The 25172-nt window shown below is 51.7% G+C and overlaps 1 protein-coding gene across 1 annotated transcript in view; it reads left to right on the top strand.

The window, feature by feature from the left end:
- The first annotated feature begins 1724 nt into the window (after positions 1–1724).
- LOC142259109 (uncharacterized) overlaps positions 1725–25172 on the top strand; it is a 173974-nt gene continuing 150526 nt past the window's right edge. The window contains exons 1-2 of the mRNA XM_075331621.1: positions 1725–1813; positions 7574–7642. Of these exons, the coding sequence (XP_075187736.1) occupies positions 1772–1813; positions 7574–7642 (111 nt within the window). The 5' untranslated portion in view covers positions 1725–1771. The remainder of the gene's footprint in view (positions 1814–7573; positions 7643–25172) is intronic.

Below are 25172 nucleotides of genomic sequence, written 5' to 3'. Positions count from 1 at the left end.
GTGACAAGCAGCAGTCAGGCACTTTATTAAAGGAACACTGACATCTGGATTTCGCCTGATTCTAGTTATTTACCGCCAGCTTGTAAATCCCCGCTGAGCGAGGGAGAAACAGCGGATGGAAATGTGCGTCCCTTGTTCTCTCCCATTCACTTGAATGGAAGAGAACAAATGATCCAGCGATGCATATGGGCAGGGCAGATAAGGATCTCCTCTGCAAACATCCCATCGCTGGATGGAGCATCACTGGATCGCAGGCTCGGGTGCTGCAGCGACTGTGTAAATGCATCATTAGCTAGTGCAGCTTGGAATGGTTCTGTTGTTTCTGGTATGTGAATAACCTCCCAGCAGCCCCTGTTACATGATCGCAGTGCCAATCTGAGGGACCACCTTCATGCACAGAACTAGTCCTATACAAGGCAGTGCAGCCTCTCACATCACTTCCCATTCTGCATACAATTGCCAGTAGTGTTGAGCTCATTGAATTGCACTTGTTTGATTTCTGCACTTTTTTATCAAACCTTTCTCGTTTTGTGCGGTGCTGGCAATTTCCAACACTTTGTGCGGTCCAATTTGAATGTTTAAATTAAACCGCATTGTGAATATACGCGATACTGCGGCTAAAATCACTAATATTCGCTATTTTAGCGGCCGCATTGTGTTTATTCGCAATGCGGTTCAATACTGACCTGTACAAAAATGGCTCTCGGCACAGGACAACTTCCATGGAAACCCATGTAAACAGTTCCATAGGTTTTTATGGAATACCAGCAGGATTGAAGCAGAATTTTTAAAATAAGTATATGGAGAATATACCTATTTTAAAAAGTTCTCCTCAGTTAATGGCACGTGCCCATGTGACCCAACCCCTTTACTGCCATTATATTAGTGATGGCAGAAGACATTGGTGCTTGATGGGACACCAAAAAAACAGTCTTTTCCAAAACAGCTAATAACAGAGGAAATAAACTGCATCCGTCCATCCAGGCTATGGCACTTAGTTTATCCAATGGGCCCTAGAGACACTTTTCGGCGCCTTCACACTTTGTGGATTTGCAGCGGAGTTTCCAGCAGATCATCAGCGTGGAAATTCCATGGCATTTACAGAAGCCGACAGCGGCAATGGCTTTATCCAAAACACATTCTCACTTCATGGAAAACTTCAGAATGTGACGTGAGGTGTGAAACTGGCTTCAGCAGCGTCACTATGTGCAGAATATCCGATATGCCACATTCATTGCAGTCAATGGACGGGGGAATTCCGCAGCAGATTCCTTCTCTAAATCCGCCTGGATGCAGAGGCCACATCTGACGCTGCAGATTTGCTGCAGACTGTTTGCAGCAGACACAGCCCACAGCGAACTCGCCACGTGTGAAGGGGCTCTACAATGTGGCGCTGAGGATTAGGAGCTTGTTGCTATTTTCCATGTTCATTTTGTGTTTGTTAAAGTTTTTACAGCAAATAATATAAAATCCGGTTATTCTGGAAACTATTCTGTTTTATGTCATAAATTGGAACGTGTAGATTTTCACTAAAAGGTACAATCATGGGTGAAAACATTCCAGAATTTGGCTTCAAATTTAAAGCCAAAGGTAATAGGAAATGAAGAGCCGTTTTCAGAGCCAAAAGCCCCGGCTCACCAAAAAACCGCATTTTACCCATCACTACTGAGGAGCTGACCATGTGACCCTGACTCCTCCCTTCCATGTGACGTCATCACAGGTCCTGGAAGCACAGAGCAGTCATATATCTAGTGTGCGGCTGTTTCGCTAGATGCGGGGGTTGGGAAGCACCAAGCGAACAGCAAAAAGGAAGGTAACGAAAACCCTGTGTCTAGGGAAAGTAAACTAGACTAAACCTACTGCTGGTCCCTGGGTCCTCACCACCATAGATAGGTTCCGCACCTCTGCCCCGAGCCGGATACCTGACCCTAGCTATAACTACTGCTGGTCCCTGGGCCCTCACCACCATAGATAGGTTCCTCACCTCTGCGCCGAGCCGGATACCTGACCCTAGCTATAACTACTGCTGGTCCCTGGGCCCTCACCACCATAGATAGGTTCCTCACCTCTGCGCCGAGCCGGATACCTGACCCTAGCTATATCTACTGCTGGTCCCTGGGTCCTCACCACCATAGATAGGTTCCGCACCTCTGCTCCGAGCCGGATACCTGACCCTAGCTATAACTACTGCTGGTCCCTGGGTCCTCACCACCATAGATAGGTTCCGCACCTCTGCCCCGAGCCGGATACCTGACCCTAGCTATAACTACTGCTGGGCCCTGGGCCCTCACCACCATAGATAGGTTCCGCACCTCTGCCCCGAGCCGGATACCTGACCCTAGCTATAACTACTGCTGGTCCCTGGGTCCTCACCACCATAGATAGGTTCCTCACCTCTGCCCCGAGCCGGATACCTGACCCTAGATATAACTACTGCTGGTCCCTGGGCCCTCACCACCATAGATAGGTTCCGCACCTCTGCCCCGAGCCGGATACCTGACCCTAGCTATAACTACTGCTGGTCCCTGGGCCCTCACCACCATAGATAGGTTCCTCACCTCTGCCCCGAGCCGGATACCTGACCCTAGATATAACTACTGCTGGTCCCTGGGTCCTCACCACCATAGATAGGTTCCGCACCTCTGCCCCGAGCCGGATACCTGACCCTAGATATAACTACTGCTGGTCCCTGGCTCCTCACCACCATAGATAGGTTCCGCACCTCTGCCCCGAGCCGGATACCTGACCCTAGCTATAACTACTGCTGGTCCCTGGGCCCTCACCACCATAGATAGGTTCCTCACCTCTGCCCCGAGCCGGATACCTGACCCTAACTATAACTACTGCTGGTCCCTGGGCCCTCACCACCATAGATAGGTTCCGCACCTCTGCCCCGAGCCGGATACCTGACCCTAGCTATAACTACTGCTGGTCCCTGGGCCCTCACCACCATAGATAGGTTCCTCACCTCTGCCCCGAGCCGGATACCTGACCCTAGATATAACTACTGCTGGTCCCTGGGTCCTCACCACCATAGATAGGTTCCGCACCTCTGCCCCGAGCCGGATACCTGACCCTAGATATAACTACTGCTGGTCCCTGGCTCCTCACCACCATAGATAGGTTCCGCACCTCTGCCCCGAGCCGGATACCTGACCCTAGCTATAACTACTGCTGGTCCCTGGGCCCTCACCACCATAGATAGGTTCCTCACCTCTGCCCCGAGCCGGATACCTGACCCTAGCTATAACTACTGCTGGTCCCTGGGCCCTCACCACCATAGATAGGTTCCGCACCTCTGCCCCGAGCCGGATACCTGACCCTAGCTATAACTACTGCTGGTCCCTGGGCCCTCACCACCATAGATAGGTTCCGCACCTCTGCCCCGAGCCGGATACCTGACCCTAGCTATAACTACTGCTGGTCCCTGGACCCTCACCACCATAGATAGGTTCCTCACCTCTGCCCCGAGCCGGATACCTGACCCTAGCTATAACTACTGCTGGTCCCTGGGTCCTCACCACCATAGATAGGTTCCTCACCTCTGCCCCGAGCCGGATACCTGACCCTAGCTATAACTACTGCTGCTCCCTGGGTCCTCACCACCATAGATAGGTTCCGCACCTCTGCCCCGAGCCGGACACCTGACCCTAGATATAACTACTGCTGGTCCCTGGGTCCTCACCACCATAGATAGGTTCCGCACCTCTGCCCCGAGCCGGATACCTGACCCTAGCTATAACTACTGCTGGTCCCTGGGTCCTCACCACCATAGAGAGGTTCCTCACCTCTGCCCCGAGCCGGATACCTGACCCTAGCTATAACTACTGCTGGTCCCTGGGCCCTCACCACCATAGATAGGTTCCTCACCTCTGCCCCGAGCCGGATACCTGACCCTAGATATAACTACTGCTGGTCCCTGGGTCCTCACCACCATAGAGAGGTTCCGCACCTCTGCGCCGAGCCGGATACCTGACCCTAGCTATAACTACTGCTGGTCCCTGGGTCCTCACCACCATAGATAGGTTCCTCACCTCTGCCCCGAGCCGGATACCTGACCCTAGCTATAACTACTGCTGGTCCCTGGGTCCTCACCACCATAGATAGGTTCCGCACCTCTGCCCCGAGCCGGATACCTGACCCTAGCTATAACTACTGCTGGTCCCTGGGCCCTCACCACCATAGATAGGTTCCGCACCTCTGCCCCGAGCCGGATACCTGACCCTAGCTATAACTACTGCTGGTCCCTGGGCCCTCACCACCATAGATAGGTTCCTCACCTCTGCCCCGAGCCGGATACCTGACCCTAGCTATAACTACTGCTGGTCCCTGGGCCCTCACCACCATAGAGAGGTTCCTCACCTCTGCCCCGAGCCGGATACCTGACCCTAGCTATAACTACTGCTGGTCCCTGGGTCCTCACCACCATAGATAGGTTCCGCACCTCTGCCCCGAGCCGGACACCTGACCCTAGCTATAACTACTGCTGGTCCCTGGGCCCTCACCACCATAGATAGGTTCCTCACCTCTGCCCCGAGCCGGATACCTGACCCTAGCTATAACTACTGCTGGTCCCTGGGTCCTCACCACCATAGATAGGTTCCTCACCTCTGCCCCGAGCCGGATACCTGACCCTAGCTATAACTACTGCTGGTCCCTGGGTCCTCACCACCATAGATAGGTTCCGCACCTCTGCCCCGAGCCGGATACCTGACCCTAGCTATAACTACTGCTGGTCCCTGGGTCCTCACCACCATAGATAGGTTCCGCACCTCTGCCCCGAGCCGGATACCTGACCCTAGCTATAACTACTGCTGGTCCCTGGGCCCTCACCACCATAGATAGGTTCCTCACCTCTGCGCCGAGCCGGATACCTGACCCTAGCTATAACTACTGCTGGTCCTGGGCCCTCACCACCATAGATAGGTTCCTCACCTCTGCCCCGAGCCGGATACCTGACCCTAGATATAACTACTGCTGGTCCCAGGGTCCTCACCACCATAGAGAGGTTCCGCACCTCTGCCCCGAGCCGGATACCTGACCCTAGCTATAACTACTGCTGGTCCTGGGCCCTCACCACCATAGATAGGTTCCGCACCTCTGCCCCGAGCCGGATACCTGACCCTAGCTATAACTACTGCTGGTCCCTGGGTCCTCACCACCATAGATAGGTTCCGCACCTCTGCGCCGAGCCGGATACCTGACCCTAGCTATAACTACTGCTGGTCCCTGGGTCCTCACCACCATAGATAGGTTCCGCACCTCTGCCCCGAGCCGGATACCTGACCCTAGCTATAACTACTGCTGGTCCCTGGGTCCTCACCACCATAGATAGGTTCCGCACCTCTGCCCCGAGCCGGATACCTGACCCTAGATATAACTACTGCTGGTCCCTGGGCCCTCACCACCATAGATAGGTTCTGCACCTCTGCCCCGAGCCGAATACCTGACCCTAGCTATAACTACTGCTGGTCCCTGGGCCCTCATCACCATAGATAGGTTCCGCACCTCTGCCCCGAGCCGGATACCTGACCCTAGATATAACTACTGCTGGTCCCTGGGTCCTCACCACCATAGATAGGTTCCTCACCTCTGCGCCGAGCCGGATACCTGACCCTAGCTATAACTACTGCTGGTCCCTGGGTCCTCACCACCATAGATAGGTTCCGCACCTCTGCCCCGAGCCGGATACCTGACCCTAGCTATAACTACTGCTGGTCCCTGGGCCCTCACCACCATAGATAGGTTCCGCACCTCTGCCCCGAGCCGGATACCTGACCCTAGCTATAACTACTGCTGGTCCCTGGGTCCTCACCACCATAGATAGGTTCCGCACCTCTGCGCCGAGCCGGATACCTGACCCTAGCTATAACTACTGCTGGTCCCTGGGTCCTCACCACCATAGATAGGTTCCGCACCTCTGCCCCGAGACGAATACCTGACCCTAGATATAACTACTGCTGGTCCCTGGGCCCTCACCACCATAGATAGGTTCCGCACCTCTGCCCCGAGCCGGATACCTGACCCTAGCTATAACTACTGCTGGTCCCTGGGTCCTCACCACCATAGATAGGTTCCGCACCTCTGCGCCGAGCCGGATACCTGACCCTAGCTATAACTACTGCTGGTCCCTGGGTCCTCACCACCATAGATAGGTTCCGCACCTCTGCCCCGAGCCGGATACCTGACCCTAGCTATAACTACTGCTGGTCCCTGGGTCCTCACCACCATAGATAGGTTCCGCACCTCTGCGCCGAGCCGGATACCTGACCCTAGCTATAACTACTGCTGGTCCCTGGGTCCTCACCACCATAGATAGGTTCCGCACCTCTGCGCCGAGCCGGATACCTGACCCTAGCTATAACTACTGCTGCTCCCTGGGTCCTCACCACCATAGATAGGTTCCGCACCTCTGCCCCGAGCCGAATACCTGACCCTAGATATAACTACTGCTGGTCCCTGGGCCCTCACCACCATAGATAGGTTCCGCACCTCTGCCCCGAGCCGGATACCTGACCCTAGATATAACTACTGCTGGTCCCTGGGTCCTCACCACCATAGATAGGTTCCGCACCTCTGCCCCGAGCCGGATACCTGACCCTAGCTATAACTACCGCTGGTCCCTGGGTCCTCACCACCATAGATAGGTTCCGCACCTCTGCGCCGAGCCGGATACCTGACCCTAGCTATAACTACTGCTGGTCCCTGGGTCCTCACCACCATAGATAGGTTCCGCACCTCTGCGCCGAGCCGGATACCTGACCCTAGCTATAACTACTGCTGGTCCCTGGGCCCTCACCACCATAGATAGGTTCCGCACCTCTGCCCCGAGCCGGATACCTGACCCTAGATATAACTACTGCTGGTCCCTGGGTCCTCACCACCATAGATAGGTTCCTCACCTCTGCCCCGAGCCGGATACCTGACCCTAGCTATAACTACTGCTGGTCCCTGGGTCCTCACCACCATAGATAGGTTCCGCACCTCTGCGCCGAGCCGGATACCTGACCCTAGGTATAACTACTGCGGGGCCATAAATAGGGAAAGGGTGGGATGAGCTCTTCATCAACCCCACTAAAGACACAAGGAGGAAACACAGGAAAATGCATGAACTACTTATCTACAGGTGACACACGTAGAAGTTCAGCAGCAATACCACAGAGGAGCACAAGCCACCTGCTTACAACCAAGGCTTGAATGAACTAAAAATATCACCAGCATCAGTCCAAGGAAGTAACTGGTATTTAAGCACCCAGACAATGCTGATGATCTGGTGTAAGGCGAGCTCCTGCTGGGTCCAAAAGGGGGAGAGAGATCCAGCAGGAAATTAATACTGACAGCAGGAACAATGGAAAGTCAGGGAGCGTTCTGCGCAGCCAGATGCTGTGACCTTCTATAGTCAGAAACCACATGACTGTCACTTGTGACAGCGGCTCTGAAGGTGGAGGTGTGTGGAAATTCCCCATTATTGGTTACAGGTGACATTAACCCCTTCAGCACTGACACTTTCTTGGAGTTTTTCTCTCGCTGATTTCTATGAATTGTGAGGTTTTTGTTCCTTTTCCTCTGATAGATTCAGACGCCCCAACTTCTCCCACAGGACTGTAAACAAGAAGACCCCGATGTTCCTCAGGATCATCAGGTAGATGGAGAGAAGGTGCCATGAAATCTCCTATGATGTGTAGACGGCTGTGAAGGTCTTGTGCTCAGTCTTGTTTTATCCTCCAGTATTATATGTGTTATACTTGTGTAATGAGAGCGGTGGAGATGGCAGGATTAGGAGAGATAAGAGCGTTGATGATTCCTTTTAGTCCTCGTTCACACTACTGTATTTTCAGTGCTGTCCATAAAATAACACAACGTCTCGCCCTCAGACCATTGTTATTGGATGTGGCAGTGCAGATGGGGTTTTTCTTTCTCACTGACAGAATCTGTGTGTGAGAATAATCCCAGCATCCTCTAGTGTCTTCCGTAAATCGGAGGAGACTCGTCCATTCAGGTCTGTGTCTGTACAAACCATCAGATTCCCACCAGCTCCACCATACAGCAGACATTGTGTTACGGGTACATTGCAGTTCTGTAATGGAGGAAGCTGTAAATGGTCTTGTAAATGATTAATAGCGGCTGTAAATACCGGATTGTATATGGATGACAAATAAGAAAAGACTTGTCCTAGTTTTCTGGATGAAGCTGTGATGATTCTTTATCCGGTCGTGTGATCCCGGCATTAGAGGCCGTTACATCCCGGGAAGAGAAGATTTATCTACAAAGTGTAAAATCTTTCCCTCCTGTGAATATTTCTGCCTCCGGTCACATCCCGTCTGCCGGTATAACGGGCTCCGCACCACAAAACTTACATCCAACTCATCAATTGTGGAGTTTTCTAAGTCACTTTTTTTTATCTTCTCGTATTAATGTTTTTTTGTTCCAAATTCTTCACAATGGAGCAAGTGGATCATGAATTTTGCACACAATAGAAACGCTTTGTATTTTTCCCTATGACCTGTGTTTTTTACTTTTTAGTACAAAATGTCTCTTGTTCCTAAATGGCGAAAAGTTTGCACCAAAATATTTGCTATACATAAATATCTCGGGTGTCGACTTGACAACATTTTTGACAAAATGTCATCGTTTTTTGAAAGTAGAAATACCGTTCCTTTAAAAACTATTCACACCCGATGAACTGTTCCATGTTTTTTTACATTACAGCCACAAACAAGTGGATTTTATATATATATATATATATATATATATATATATATATATATATATATATATATATATATATATATATATATGTGTGTTTTATGTGATACGAACACAAAGTAGCAAATATCTATGAGTATAAAGGAAATTATACACGGATTTCTAAACATTTTAAGTAATATAACTCTGAAAATTGTGATGTGCATTAGTATTCAGCCCCCTGAGGGAATACTTTGCAGGACCTCCTTTCACTGCAGTTGCTGCTGCCAGTCTCTTGGGGATGTGTCTACCAGCTTAGCACATCTAGAGGTGACGTTTTTGCCCTTTCTACTTTATAAAACAGCTCTATCTCAGATGAATTGGATGAAGACGTCTGTGAAGAAATTTTCAATTCTTATGTTTTGCTTTTAAAAATGTCCACTCTTCCATAAAGGCCAAATTTGTGGAGTTTATGACTTATAGTTGTCCTGTGGACAGATTCTCCCCCTGAGCTCTGGATCGCTCCTGCTTTTCCACTGACCATAGGCCTTTTGGGTGCTTCTCTATAATTAGTGCTCTCCTTGCTTGGGATGTCAGTTTAGATGGACAGCCATGTCTTTGTCATTTTCCAGTTCTGCTATATGTGACAACTCAGCATCTGGAGATTTGTGTGAGGAGTGAACTGTTCTTAATTAGGCCAGACATATTGTGCCTTTGATTGCCAAATCAAGAGAAGTTAGCCATTGTTTCATGTCAGACTGACCAGAGCCCTATTGTCTGTTAAATATTGATTGCCTCAGCTTCTTTGACTGTCAATTAGAGGAATATTATGCAGTCAGATTGAACTGAACCAATGAGAGAACAGCCATCTCCCACCAATTCTGTAAGATACAATACTCTGAAATGAGAAATGAGGGGTATAAAAAGGGCTTTGCTCCTCTTTCAACATTAATTTTGCAGGACTTCAGCCTAAAATCCGCATTTTTAGCTGGAGGATCACATATGTGCTTCACTGCTCAATGCTGAGCCCCCAATTGTGCCTGGAGAACACAGGTGAGGAACATTCAGTTGCCTGGCTACATACCTTGCTGTGCTCGTTCAGCTTTCTAAGCTTGCCGCTATCTCCTCTCAGTGGGTGCTCATCAAAAGCGAGGTGCTGCTGACTGGGATAGTTGGCCAAGGAAGCCCCGAAGTTGCAAAGTTTCTAATCCCTCGCGAGCCAACGGATGGGAGATACTCTGTTGCTTGTACCATCTTGTGATCTTGCTGGAAATGTAATATACATGTTTGCCTGTTGGTGAACCAGTAACGTCCTACCAAGGTGTGGTTCCCTCATCCTGTGTTGTCTGAGTAGTGTTCTGCCCACAGAAAATGAGTGTGAGCGTTCAGTGGGATGAGTCCTGGTCTGAGCGGTCTTTCTGAAGACAGCCAGGCCAGCGGACGACCGTACCTACTGACCCTTGTGTCTCCACACTATACTGCTGACATTTTTGGATGATGGATTGCATAGTGCTTAGTGAGATGTTCAGAGCCTTGGCTATTTTTTTTTCATAACTGAAGCCAGCTTTACTCTTCTCCACAACTTTATTTCTGACCTGTCTGGTGGGTTCCTTGGTTTTCAAGATGCTGTTTGATCCATAATATTTTGAAATAAAACTTGTGAAACCTTCACAAAACAGCTGTAGTTATACTGACAATAAATGATACAGGTGACTCAATTTACTAATTATGTGACTTCTGGAAGCAATTGGTCACTCAGGGGCATCATACTACAAGGGGCTTAATACAAATGTGTGCCGCCCCCCTGCCAGCAGCCGACGCTGCTTGGATCCAGGTCTGCTGTGGTCGTGGTTCGAGGGTCTCCGGACCCGGGGGTCTCGCGGACACTCCGAATAAATGGGGGTACATAGATGTACGGGCTAGGCCATATTAAGTTCGTGACGCCACCCACGGTGTGTGGTGAGTTGGGACACCACCACTGCTGTTATGGGGCACCCGAGGGAGATGTATTGGCAGCTGGATGTTAACCCCTCCATGGGCAGGGATGGTTGCCCCGGGGCCCAGTGTCTGGTGCATGGTGTAGCAACGGCAAGGGGGATGCTTGATTACTCACGGTCAATAAATCACACAAGTCTCTGGTAAACCAAGGTGCCACGGCCGGTTGCATCCGGGTCCCTCACCCAGGCTGGTGGTCTCTATCCTTTTCCTCTGCACTGATTTTGTGTAAGATGGACTTCCCAGTCTGGAACTCAGGAGTCCGCTCCCGGCTGGATGTGGCCTAAGGAGTCGTGCCCGCAGACGCTGGCCCGTGGGATCTATGGGCCCTGGTGGTGACCTCTTATCCCCATCGGTGGGCTGTTGTCTCCTATGAGGAACTTTGGGTGGGACAGGACCTATAATCCTGGCCTCAATCAGTTAATTAACCAGGCCGCTCGTTTTCGGTCCTGGCTTCAGGGTCCGAGTACCCCTCTTGTGCTCCGGTTTCCGGGTGGGTTCCCCGTGTTGGAACTGGCGGAGTACAACCCTGTCCCAGTCCACCTCGGTTCTGCCGAGCCGTCTTCCCGTCTCCTGCTGACGTAGACCACCATCTGCCTCCTAGCCAAAGGCACCAGGGCTCCTACCCTTGTATCGTTCAACTTGAACTTCTTCCTGCTGGAACTACACTTAGCTCCTGGCCACACTCCTCTCCAAACTGAACTCCAAGCTAGACTGTTTGTTTTCCCGCCCCGGGCTGTCTTGAACCCTGGGTGGGCGTGTTCAACTGCCTGGTCACGCCCACTGGTGTGTCTCCCTTTCCCTAAGGGGGGGTGACTAGGTTTTTAGGTTAGCTGTGTGTTTCCTAAGTGGGGGGAAGGTGTTATGCGTCGGCCTATCTGTGACTAACTGGTTTTGCCAGGGCGTCACAAATTCACATCACAATATTCAGATTTATATTTTTAAAAAGTTAGAAAACTATCTATCATTTTTTTTACACTTCACAACAACTTGTTACTTGCTAATGTGCCGTCTCCGTGCCCAGCAGCCAACACTGCTTGGATCCGCACCCTCTCCTTGGGCGGTGGCTCGAGGGTCTCCGGACCCGAGGTTTCCGCGGACACGCTGAACAAATGGGGGGGGGGGGGGCGTCGTTATGAGGGCTAGGCCATAGTAAGTTCGCAACGCCACCCACGGTGTGTGGTGAGGTGGGACACCACCGCTGCTGTTGTGGGGCACCTGGGGGTGATGTTGTGCAGCAAGTTGTTAACCCCTCCGCGGGTAGGGAAGGTGGTGGTGAGCGGTGCCGTGGCTGGTTGCGTTCTGGTCCCCCACCTAGCTACTGGTCTCTATCCTCTTCCTGCACTGTTTGTGCAGAGGCGTGTCTAGGGGGGCTGGCGGGGCATCTGCCCCGAGCGCAGTGTCGGGGGGGGTGCTGTCGGGCTGACTGAGGCAGCACTGAGTCCCCGGGCAGCCAGGGCCGGCTTCAGCACCCGTCAAGAAGGGTGGTGATGTATGCTGCGGCCCCCGGGTGGAGTTCCGGGGACCAGAGCGCTCATGGCGGCAGCCGCATTTCCTTGGCTGCAGGCTCTTAAATGCTCACCTGCACACAGCTTTCACCGCCGCGTGTAGGGTCTAACTTCATCTGTGGGCGGCGATAGCACGCAGCGTACACAGCGCTCCCACAGATGAAGGTAGATGCTAGAATACATGGGCTCCTTCCAGGTATGACTTAATTTGTCATGAAGCTGGTCACGCCCACTAACCTGGAAGGAGCCCATACATTCTAGGCTCAACCCACAGATGAAGAGAGGAGCCAAAGCATTAACATCCCGACGAGCTGTATGTTCTGTCCCCCCAGACCTGTATACCCTGCAGAAGTGTCTATCCCCCCACCCAGAGCTGTATACCCTGCAGAAGTGTCTATTCCCCCCACCCAGAGCTGTATACCCTGCAGAAGTGTCTATTCCCCCCACCCAGACCTGTATACCCTGCAGAAGTGTCTATTCCCCCCACCCAGAGCTGTATACCCTGCAGAAGTGTCTATTCCCCCCACCTTTTTGATACAAGTAAAATATATCTTTGTACTGTGTTAGCCAGTAGAGATAAAAAAATTGTTTAAAAGAACAGAGTCCTCAGTGTTTGATACCTTTTAATGGCTAACTGAAGATTCAGTTAGCCATTAAAAGGTATCAACCACTGAGGACTCTCTGTTCTTTTAAACAATGTTTTTATTCCCCCCACCCAGAGCTGTATACAGGGGACAGTACAGAGACCTTTCCAAAGATCTTTTTACACCTAGGCCTGCGACTGGAACACGGGGGCATCCGCTACGTCTTGAGGAAAGAAGGTTTAATCATAATCACAGACGAGGATTCTTTACTGTACGAGCAGTGAGACTATGGAACTCTCTGCCGCATGATGTTGTAATGAGTGATTCACTACTAACATTTAAGCAGAGCCTGGACGCCTTTCTTGAAAAATGTAATATTACCAGTTATGTATATTAGATTTTATGACAGGGTGTTGATCCAGGGAACTAGTCTGATTGCCGGATGTGGAGTCAGGAAGGAAATTTTTTCCCCATTGGAACTTGTTTGCCACATTGGGGGGGTTTTTTTTGCCTTCCTCTGGATCAACATGTTAGGCTACGGGTTGAACTAGATGGACTTAGAGTCTCCCTTCAACCTTAAAAACTATGATACTATGAAACTATACCCTGCAGAAGTGTCTATCCCCCCCACCCAGAGCTGTATACCCTGCAGAAGTGTCTATCCCCCCACCCAGAGCTGTATACCCTGCAGAAGTGTCTATCCCCCCACCCAGAGCTGTATACCCTGCAGAAGTGTCTATCCCCCCACCCAAAGCTGTATACCCTGCAAAACTGTCTGTCCCCCACCACAGTGCTGTATACCCCAGAACTCTCTATTCACCCCACCCTAGTGCTGTATACCCCCAGTACTGTCTACCCCCCCACCCCAGTGCTGTATACCCCCAGAACTGTCTATCCCCCTACCCCAGAGCTGTATACCCTGCAGAACTGTCTATTCACCCCACCCCAGTGCTGTATACCCCCAGAACTCTCTGTTCACCCCATCCCAGTGCTGTATACCCCCAGAACTCTCTGTTCACCCCATCCCAGTGCTGTATACCCCCAGAACTCTCTGTTCACCCCATCCCAGTGCTGTATACCCCCAGTACTGTCTACCCCCCACCCCAGTGCTGTATACCCCCAGAACTGTCTATCCCCTGACCCCAATGCTGTATACCAACAGAACTGTCTATTCCCTTGACCCCAGTGCTGTATACCCCCAGAACTGTGTATCCCCTGACCCCAGTGCTGTATACCCCCAGAACTGTCTATTCCCCTGACCCCAGTGCTGCATACCCCCAAAACTATCTATCCCCCTACCCCTGTGCTGTATACCCCCAGAACTTTCTATCCCCTGATCCTAGTGCTGTATACCCCCAGAACTGTCTATCCCCTGACCCCAGTGCTGTATACCCCCAGAACTGTCTATCCCCCCACCATGCCATACGCTAATGAGGCTCCAGCCTTTATTTGTGATACTGACTAATTCTCATCATTAGGCCTCAGTCTCACTTGTACATTGCTTCCCATGCGAGAGCATCAGATGCGATATGCTAATAACCCTTGGCTCAGGCTCTGTTGCGAGCCTGAGCCGAGTGTCATGCGACTGTGATCCGATCACAGGTACAGACAAGAGGAATGGAGGGGGTAATTCTCCTCCTTCTCCACGGCCTGTCTCTGCGTACATCGTACTGCACTCTGATAGCGTCCAAGTGTAGTGCGATGTTTCACACACTCCCGTAGACCTGTATGGGTGTGTGAGCTGAGATTCGCTGCCAAACGCAGCATGCTGCAATTCTTTTCTCATGCCAATATAGCATGAAAAATCAATCGCAGATGGACACTGCCCCATAGTTTTACACTGGTGCAAGTGCACTTCGATGTTTTATCAGATTGCACTCATCCGTGCAAAACGCAAGTGGAACCGAGGCCTTACTGTAGTTCCTGTATAGTCCACAGTCTGATGATGATTGATAACTCCCAAGTATCTCCTTCCCATTGTTAAAAGGAATCTGTCACCAGCTTTTGCTCCCCCATCTGAGAGCAGCATAATGTAGAGACAGAGACCTTGATTCCAGTGATGTGTCACTTACTGAGCTCTTTGCTGTTATTTTGATAAAATCAATGTTTTCTCTGCTGCAGATCTAGCAGTTATACAGAGCTGATGAATATGTTGGACTACCTGGCAGCACGCCAAGCAGTCCTGTAATGATAATCTACTGCTGATTAAACAGTGATTTTATCAAAACTACACTAAGCAGCACAGTAAGTGACAGACCGCTGGAATCAGGATCTCTGCCCCTACATTATGCTGCTCTTGGATTAGGTGTGAAAATCCTGGTGACAGATTCCCTTTAAGGATGTACTGGAAGTTGTAGATTCCTGCAATTCAAATGTGTATATGTCTGAGCTGACATTACAATTGATGTACCATGTACTGCTTGTGGTTCTGATTATGTATTTCTATACTGATGAGGGTTTTGATGCTGTATTTTTGAACTTATGGGGTTATATGGATGTATTTCTGTACTGCTGGTGGTTCTGATGATGAATTTCTGTGCTGCTGGTGGTTGTAATGCTGTATTGATGGGGGTTGTATTTATGTATTTCTGTACCTCTGCTGGTTCTGGTGATGAGTTTCTGTACTGCTGGTGGTTGTGATGCTGTGTTTCTGTACTGTTGGGGGTTACAATTATATATTTCTGTACCTCTGCTGGTTCTGGTGCTGTTACTAGTTCTGATCCTGTACACAAGTAACAATACATAAATTGTGAGATGGGACAACCCTTTTACTTAGAATTAGGCTACACTGCTTAATTTTATAAGTAAAGTCTTGTCCAGGTTTGAGATGAAAGTTTCCAGTCTCTCTAGGTGACTGCAGGCTTCTGAATTCTTACAATGCATGCTCTACATACTTTTAGGATTCTCCGGTGCCAGTGACAAGAGTGGACGGTCATGTGAGCGCAAGTATGAGATTTTTATATTTCTGGCCACATTCTGACTAGATGTGTCCAGCCTCACTCATTCATTTTTATTGAGTGAGGCCATACATGTCTAGTCAGCATATGACCACATGTATGTAAATCACATACTTCCAGTTTTGTGACCTCCCACTCTCACCGCCGGCACCAGAGAATCCTGCCAGTGTGCGCACTGTGAGAATTCAGAAGTCTGTAGTCACATAGAGTGACTGCAGATTTTTATCTTAAACCTGGAGAAGCCCTTTACTTAGAAAATTAAGCACTGTAGCCCAATCTTAACAGCATGTAATATACTCCCTGTCAGGATTCAGCTCTGCTCGCTGGTTCCAGCAGACACCACATGGCCTCTCCACTCATATGGGATTTTCATACTTGATTGAGACAATTAGCTTTTCTTCCTATGTTTTTCTTTATACATCGAGAGAATTACTAAGAGCAGCTCATCATCATGTGACTAAGTGTGCAAATCACATATAAATAATTGGTCACATGGGGAGGGCGCAAAATTAAAATCTTGCCCCGGGTGCCGGAAAGTCTAGATACACCTCTGGTTTGTGTATGGTGGACTGTCCTTGTATAAAACTCAGGAGTCCGCTCCCGGCTGGATGTGACCTAAGGAGCTGTGCCCACAGACGCTGGCCCGTGGGTTCTATGGGCCTTGGCGGTGACCCCATATCCCTAATCGGTGGGCTGTTGTCTTCTATGAGGGACTTTCGGTGGGACAGGACCTCTAGTCCTGGCCTCAATCGGTTAATTAGCTGGTCCCAGTTGTTTCTGGTCCCGGCTTCAGGGTCCGAGTACCCCCCTTTTGTGCTACGCTTTCTGGGTGGGTTACCCGTGTCGGTACCGGCGGGCTACAACCCTGTCCCGGTCCACCTTGGTTCTGCTGAGCCGTCTTCCCATCTCCTGCTGACAGAGACCACCGTCTGCCTCCTAGCCAGTGGTACCAGGGCTCCTACCCTGGTACCGTTCAACTTGGGCTTCACTGCTGGAGCTACCCCTAGCTCCAGCCCACACTCCTCTCCAAACTGAACTTTAGACTAATCTCGACTTCTCTGAACTTTTCCCGCCCCAGGCTGTCTAGACCCCTGGGTGGGCATGCACAACTTCCTGGTCACTCCCACTGGTGTGTCCATCTGTCCCTAAGGGGGGGGTGATTAGGGTTTACTGGTTGGCTGGTGTTGCTTTGTGAGGGAAGGTCTTGTGCAGGGGCCTATTGGTGACTACCTGATTTTGCCAGGGCGTCACATTCACCCTTGGTTAAACACAGACCATCCGCGGGCTGTCCGACCACCACCATTTATTTTCTAAGAAAAAGGGAAAACGGGTGAACATTTTACAAATATACTAACATTTTTACAGTCAAGTAGGTTTGTATTTTTCTTCCCTTACAGGAGGCATTTTTCGTAAACATTTCACATATAAAACAACTAGGATGGGACGGGACCAGGTCCTTTTCGCTTGACCCACCCAAAACAACCTAACCCTGGTGCCACCGCTAAGCACAGGTGCGCACCCCTTGCCCAATGTTCGGGTTAGGTCCGGGTGTTGCCCAAACAGGCCGGGTAAAAAGTTCCTTACCAGGCAGTCCTTTTTCAAGGGCCCCACGTCCAGGGGACCCCTGACCCGGTGGGTAGTCACCGGTCTCAGTGGTGACAGGGCCTCGGCCGACTCTACCGCAGGCCCTTCCTCCAACCAGCCTCTCCAGAGACTGCGGCTTGGCGATAAGGTTGGTCAGGGGCTATTTACAAGACCCAAAAGTTTATGGGTTGGCCCGCAAGTTCTGAGCCATTGTCTTTGGTAACGGGTTTTAACGGTCAAGACACACAATCCCAACGGGAATTTAACTTTTTGGTAGCCGGGAACCACTACATGAACATTCTTAATCTGGTAACGTTCTCAACTGATTGGCAGTTATTCACACCATAAACAGACACCACTTACTAGATTGCGGTCTCTCTGTACCTAAACGGTGGCTGACCCAAATTGGGGCATGTGGACCTTCTAAGTACTCTGGGTTCTCACGGGACCATGTGGGAGAGAGGGAAGTACAGACCCTTCTTCCCCAACGTCAGGTATAGCTGGCAGAGACCTACGGGGGCGGAGTGTAGGTGCGTCCCTGGGCGCTGGTGTTGGGGCATTGCTGTGAGGCTCTTCTGGCTCTTTATCTTCCACGGGTTGTGGGAACATAACGGGAACAATCACCGCTCCATTCTGCATACGCTAATCAGCCGGAAAATCACCCATCACAGTGTGGATCACCTCTTTCTTCTGTTCCACCTTCGGCGCAGGAGGGGAAACCTATTCCACCATATTCAGGGGTTCTGGGCACTTCTTCAGGTGGTCCCTGGAAACAGTGGCCGTCGTCTTTCCTTGATCACGACTGACGAGGTATGTTTTCTGGTCTGCCCATCCAGTGGGTTGGATAACATATGGGGTCCTTTCCTACTGATCATCTAGTTTGTGCATCCTTCTATTCCTGTTCAGCACTACATCCCCGGGTCCAAAGGGGGCAGCCCGGGCTCGTTTGTTAAAATGCTGCTCCTGCCTCTCCCTGCTCTGGCGCAGGTTTCTTTCCACATACTCCTGGATCTGCCGGTACTGTTTCTGCCGCTTGACGTCCCAATTGGCAGTGGGGGGCATGGTTTCAGGTACCTCGACATCCAGTTCTAGATCCACCGGCAACCTTCCAGGCTGGGCTCTCATCAGGTACACTGGAGTGCACTTGGTGGAGCTACAGGGGATATTATTGTACATGTCCACCAAGTCGGGCAGCTTCTCGGGCCACAAGTTGCGCTCTTCCAGCGGCAGGATTTTGAGGAGGTTAAGAACCAAGTGATTCATTTTCTCACACATCCCATTAGTCTGGGCATGGTAGGCTGTGGTCCGGATCTTCTTGCACCCGTACAAGTTGCAGAATTCTTGAAAAACCTCTGCCTTGGAGGCCGGGCCCTGGTCCGTGAGCACTTTCTCCGGGTAACCATGCGGCCGGCAGATGTACGCCTGGAAAGCCCTTGCCGCAGTGCGGCCCGTTAAGTCCTTGACAGGGACCACCACCATGAACCTGGAGTAGTGGTCTGCGATGGTCAGGGCGTACGTATACCCGCTTCGGCTAAGCGTGAGCTTGACATGGTCCAGGGCGACCAATTCTAACGGCTGGCGGGTGACAATCGGCTGTAGCGGGGTCTTTTGACTGGTTTCGTCCCGTCTACTCAGCGCACAGGGACCACATTCTCTGCACCAGGCCTCTACGAACTCTCGCATCCTGCTCCAGTAGAAGCGCTCCCGCAACAGCATCTCCAACTTCTTCCAGCCGAAATGTCCGGCCCCGTCATGATAAGCCTTCAGGATCTTGGATACATATGCCTGCGGCACCACCAGCTGACGGACCTTCTCGTGCGTCTTAGGGTTGATCAATCCCCTGTACAATGTGCCCTGTTGCAAGTAGAGGCGGTCCCTCTCTTTCCATAATAGCTGGTCTTCAGAGGAGGCAGTAGGCTCTAACCTGGAAGCATCTTGAGCAATCATCATTTTGATTAACCGGACCGCAGGTTCCTGATTTGGGTTTCTCGCCACCCATGGCGGGGTAACGGGTCGAAGTTCGCCTGCTGCTGACCGACATAGGGTTTTTCATCCCTCGGCTGATGGAACGCGGGCAGCTCGATTTCTTCCAGACCACCTTCCTCCACCCCTTCGTCGGACAGGTGCGGATTCCGGGATAAGGCATCCGCGTTGGTGTTCTTGCGGCCGGCCCTGTACTTAATGGTGAAGTCATAGTTGGCTAGCCGGGCTACCCATCGTTGCTGCAGGGCCCCCAATTTTGTCGTGTCCAGGTGTGTCAAAGGGTTGTTGTCTGTATAGGCGGTGAACTTCGCCGATGCCAGGTAATGCTTGAACCTCTCTGTTATCGCCCAGACAAGCGCTAAGAACTCCAACATAAAAGAGCTGTAATTCTCGGGGTTCCTCTCTGTCGGCCGTAGCTTCCCGCTTGCATAGGCGATCACCTTCTCCCTGCCATCTTGCATCTGGGACAGGACAGCGCCTAAGCCCATATTGCTGGCGTCCGTATAGAGAATGAACGGGAGACCATAGTCGGGATAGGCCAGGATTTCTTCTCCAGTTAAGGCCGACTTCAGTTGCTGGAAGGAGTCCTCGTGCTTCTCACTCCAGGCAAACGTTGGCCCGGGAGTTCTGCCATTCTTGGTCTGTCCCACAAGGAGGTCTTGCATGGGTACGGCCATCTTGGTGTATCCCTTGATGAAGCGACTATTGTAGCCCACCAGGCCCAAGAACGGCCACACCTCTCTCACCGTGGTAGGCTGTGGCCAACTCTGGATGGCAGTAATCTTCTCAGGATCCGGGGCCACACCTTCAGCACTCACCACATGCCCGAGGTACTGCACTCTGGGCTTCAACAGATGGCACTTAGAATGCTTCAATTTCATCTCGTACTTGGAGAGGGCTTCAAACACTTCCGCGAGGTGTTCTAGATGGGCTTCATATGTCTTGGAATAGACGATTACATCATCCAAGTACAGCAGGACCATCTCGAAGTTGCGATGTCCCAAGCAGCACTCCATGAGCCTCTGAAAGGTTCCCGGAGCATTACACAGCCCAAAAGGCATGCTGTTGAACTCGCAGAGTACCATCGGGGTAGCGAACGCAGTCTTCTCGCGGTCTTCCTCTGCAACCGACACCTGCCAGTAGCCACTAGTGAGGTCAAGGGTAGAGAAATAATTAGCAGTCTTCAACGCGGCCAATGACTCTTCAATGCGAGGGAGAGGGTACGCATCCTTATGCGTTATCTGATTAATCTTCCGGTAGTCCACACACATTCTCATAGTGCCATCCTTCTTCTTCACCAGGACCAACAGAGCTGCCAAGAGACTACAACTATCACGAATGACCCCTGCCTCTTTCATGTTCTTCAACATATCTTTGGCGCACTGGTAGTATGCAGGTGGGATCGGCCTATACATTTCTTTAATAGGTGGATGTGTACCGGTGGGAATATGGTGCTGACCCCCTTAATCCTCCCGAAATCTAATGGGTGTTTACTGAATTCCTGCTCGTACTCTTGCACTACCCGCTACACCCCCTCCTTGTGATGTGAATGTGTAGATTCGGTGTTAACCTGTAACTCCCGGCACCACTCCTCTAAAGGTCGCTTTACACGCTGCGACATCGCTAGCCGATGCTAACGATGACTAGCATGATAGCACTCGCCCCCATCGTATGACCGATGAGTGTTGATCGCTGCCGTAGCGAACATTATCGCTACGGCAGCGTCACACATACTTACCTGCATAGCGACGTCGCTGTGACCGGCAAACCGCCCCCTTTCTAAGGGGGCGGTTCGTTCAGCGTCACAGCGACGTCACAGCAGCGTCACCGAACCGCCGCCCAATAGAAGCAGAGGGGCGGAGATGAGCGGGACGAACATCCCGCCCACCTCCTTCCTTCCGCATTGCCGGCGGCAGGTAAGGAGAGGTTCCTCGTTCCAGCGGCGTCACACGTGGCGATGTGTGCTGCAGCAGGAATGAGGAACAACTTCTTTACTGCTGCAGCAGCGATATTTGAGAATGGACCCCTATGTCACCGATGAGCGATTTTGCACGTTTTTGCAACGATGCAAAATCGCTCAAAGGTGTCACATGCAACGGCATCGCTACAGCGGCCGGATGTGCGTCACAAATTCCGTTACCCCAACGAGATCGCTGTAGCAATCTCGTAGCGTGTAAAGCCCGCTTTACTGTTCAGATGGGGTGTCACTGTCTGACTGTGATGCGGTGATGGTGGAGGTTGCCACGTGAATGGCGTCTGCATCTATGGTGAATAATTTAGCAATGGTGGCATAGCGGGGTAGCCTAACCTCTTTCTTCACGCAGTTCATCACTCTCACGGGCACCCGTTCTTTCTTGACATCAATCACCCCTCTGGCTGCCATCACTGTGGGCCAATGCTCCGACGGCAGAGGCTCCACCACTGCCGGGTAATCCTGTCCACGGGGACCCACTGCCACTCTACACCAGATCATCATTTTACTCCGCGGAGGCACTACTAGAGGCGCCACATCCATCACTCATACGCCACCAATCTCACCGCCCGACATATTCACCTGTTGTCACTGCAGGAGAGCCCGGATTTCATGTTGCAAAGCCCTCTGCTGGCCCCCTCCCGCGGTGACAGACAGTTGTTGTGATAGGTGCAGCACTTCCCCCATACAGTTCTCGATCACGTTGGTCCCTAGGACCATTTTTGGGTTACGGTCACTGGGGTCATTCTGCACAACAATTAGCCCTTGGTGTTTCAGTTCTGCCCGCCCCACCTTCAAGGTCACCTCCTTAAACCCCACCTGGGTCATATGGAGTCCGTTAGCCGCGATAATGATCAAACTGGCGTCCGGGGGGGTGAGCTCACTGTCAGACCAATATTGCTTGTACAGTATATAGGGCATAGTCGTTACCTGTGAACCGGTGTCGAGAAGAGAGTAAGTCGGGATACCGTCCACAGCAAGGGAGATGATGGGGCGGCCTCCAACATACCGATCACTCCAGTCAGTTGGGCTTTGAGGGTCTATTCCTGAGGATTGGCCCTTGGCCTCAGGGGTTGCTCGTTTAAAGGACACCGGCGAGAGTAGTGACCAGTCTTGTTGCACTTATAGCAGACGGGTGGGCCATACCGGCTGTCGTTGTTCTTCTTCCGCTGCATCCATGGGACGTCCTCTGGGCTGTCGGCGAGCTGTATCTTCTCTACTGGCTTGGCTTTCGATGGTAGCTGTACGGCAGTGAGAATCCTGGTTACGTCATCACTCAGGCGCTGGACTTGCGACGACAGATCCTTTGGGGCCATGGCTGGTGCTGCGGGAGCCGCCAGGGCCAACAAGGGGGCTGCTACTGAGATGGGAGCGGTGTCAGCCGGCCAGGGTGGCTGGTCGGGGGCACCAGCATCAACCACCTGTAGTGCTTTAATGGCCCGATCTTTTAAAACCGCAAAGTTCAAGTCCGCGTGCTCCAGAGACCACAGGCGTAATTGTTTACGATCTTCGGCGGACCCTAGCCCCTGCAGGAACTGCTCTTCCAGCATTTTATTGCTTTCAGCCTCCGTAATAGGGTCTACCTTCTTCAGGGTGCGTCTGCAGCCTCAAGGCATAGTCTCTGATGCTGTCTTGCGGTCGTTATCGGCAGTTATAGAAATGCATCCGCAGCTCCGCTTCAGTATGGGTTTCAAACGCAACTTGCAGTTTGTCAAATATGGCGGTTACTGAGACCCGGTCTGCATCAACCCAGGTCTCCACCTCCTGCTCAGTGGCGCTGGTCAGCTGCCCAAGTACCAAAGACGCCCGCTGCTTGCCAGTCATGGCATAAAAATCAAGGATAGTACAGATTTTCTTTCTAAACATCTGCAGGGCATCAGGTTTCCCATCATACTGGGGTAGCCAGGCAGCACCGGGCACGTATGGCAAGGAGATCGGTTTTACCTGGGTGACCGCCGGGGCTACAGTTCCCCCCCCCACTCCTGCGACCGGAGCCGCCACGTTTCCACCACCTGCCAGACTTCCGGGCGCCGCCGCTCCAGCGGCCGGTGCCATTCCGCCGTCGGGGTTAGGTGCGGACATTTTCCCGCTGCTCACCCTTGGTCTTTTGCCGGCACTCCTTCTTTTAAGCCTGTAAGTTTTGTTTTCTGACTTCCGGCCGCGTTCCCAGGGGGCGGGGCTTCGTCTTTCACGCCCTTTTCTCGGGGAAGAAGACGTTGGGCTGCAGTTTGTCGCGCCCAAAATGGAGGCAAAATGACGACTTCTGAAACTTTGGCAACGGATCACCGTTGACTGTCCGATATAAGGCGCACTTCCACAAGGTAAGTGGATGGGCAAGTATCCTGTTCGTGGCGCCAAGTTTCGTGGTGTGCCGCCCCCATGCCCAGCAGCCGACGCTGCACGGATCCGGACCCTCTCCTTGGGCAGTGGCTCGAGGGTCTCCGGACCCAGGGGTCCCGCGGACACGCCGAACAAATAGGGGCGACATAGTTATACGGGCTAGGCCACAGTGAGTTCACGACGCCACCCACGGTGTGTGGTGAGGTGGGACACCACCACTGCTGTTGTGGGGCATCCGGGGGTGATGTTGTGCAGCAAGTTCTTAACCCCTCCGTGGGTAGGGATGGTGGCCCCGGGGCCCAGTGGCACAGTGCGAGGCATGGTAACCGCAGGGAGTGTGGTTTTACACTTTTTTAGTAAACACACAAGTCCCTGCTAAACCAAGGTGGTGGTGGCCGGTGCCGCGGCCGGTTGCGTTCTAGTCCCCCACCCGGCTGCTGGTCTCTATCCTCTTCCTGCACTGTTTGTGTATGGTGGACTATCCTTGTATAAAACTCAGGAGTCCGCTCCCGGCTGGATGTGGCCTAAGGAGCCGTGCCCGCAGACGCTGGCCCATGGGATCTATGGGTCTTGGCGGTGACCCCTTATCCCTAATCGGTGGGCTGTTGTCTTCTATGAGGGACCTTGGGTGGGACAGGACCTCTAGTCCTGGCCTCAATCGGTTAATTAGCTAGTCCGAGTTATTTGTGGTGCCAGCTTCAGGGTCCGAGTACCCCCCTTTTGTGCTACAGTTTCCGGGTCGGTCCCCCTTGTTGGTACCGGCGGGCTACAGCCCTGTCCCTTTCCACGTCGGTTCTGCCGAGCTGTCTTCCCGTCTCCTGCTGACGGAGACCACCATCTGCCTCCTAGCCAGTGGCACCAGGGCTCCTAACCTGGTACCGTTCAACTTGGGCTTCACTGCTGGAGCTACCCCTAGCTCCAGCCCACACTCCTCTCCAAACTGAACTTCAGACTAATCTTGACTTCTCTGAGCTTTTCCCGCCCCGGGCTGTCTAGACCCCTGGGTGGGCGTGCACCAACCGCCTGTTCACGCCCACTGGTGTGTCCATCTGTCCCTAAGGGGGGTGACTAGGGTTTACTGGTTGGCTGGTGTTGCTTTGTGAGGGAAGGTGTTGTGCAGGGGCCTATTGGTGACTACCTGGTTTTGCCAGGGCGTCACTAAAATAAGTGCAAACGTTCCGGGGGTGTGAATACCTTTTACAAGGGGCAAAATTTCTTCCTGACTCTAAAAATATTAACTAGTTCTCTGGATCAATGTCCCATCACAAATCTAGTACTGATAACCTGCCATAATATACTTTTTACGGAAGGCATCCAAGCCCACCTTGAATTTTTGTAGTCTATCAACAATTATCACATCGTGTGTCAGAGAGTTCCATATTCTCACTGCTCTTACAGTAAAAAGGATATCAGGATCCCTGCCTTGCAGAAGACTTTCCTTTTAGAGGCTATGAGTTTTATCCTGCAAAATAATTTTTTCACCTTCTCAAATAAACTGTACCACCAGCGCCTCGGTACAGCAATGGGGTCCAAAGCAGCATGTTCTTATGCCAATTTATTTATG

This window comes from Anomaloglossus baeobatrachus, assembly GCF_048569485.1.
Source record: "Anomaloglossus baeobatrachus isolate aAnoBae1 chromosome 5 unlocalized genomic scaffold, aAnoBae1.hap1 SUPER_5_unloc_27, whole genome shotgun sequence".
In the NCBI taxonomy this organism is placed as follows: Eukaryota; Metazoa; Chordata; class Amphibia; order Anura; family Aromobatidae; genus Anomaloglossus; species Anomaloglossus baeobatrachus.
Note: the sequence above shows the minus strand (reverse complement) of the source record. Positions and strands in the feature narration are given on the sequence as shown.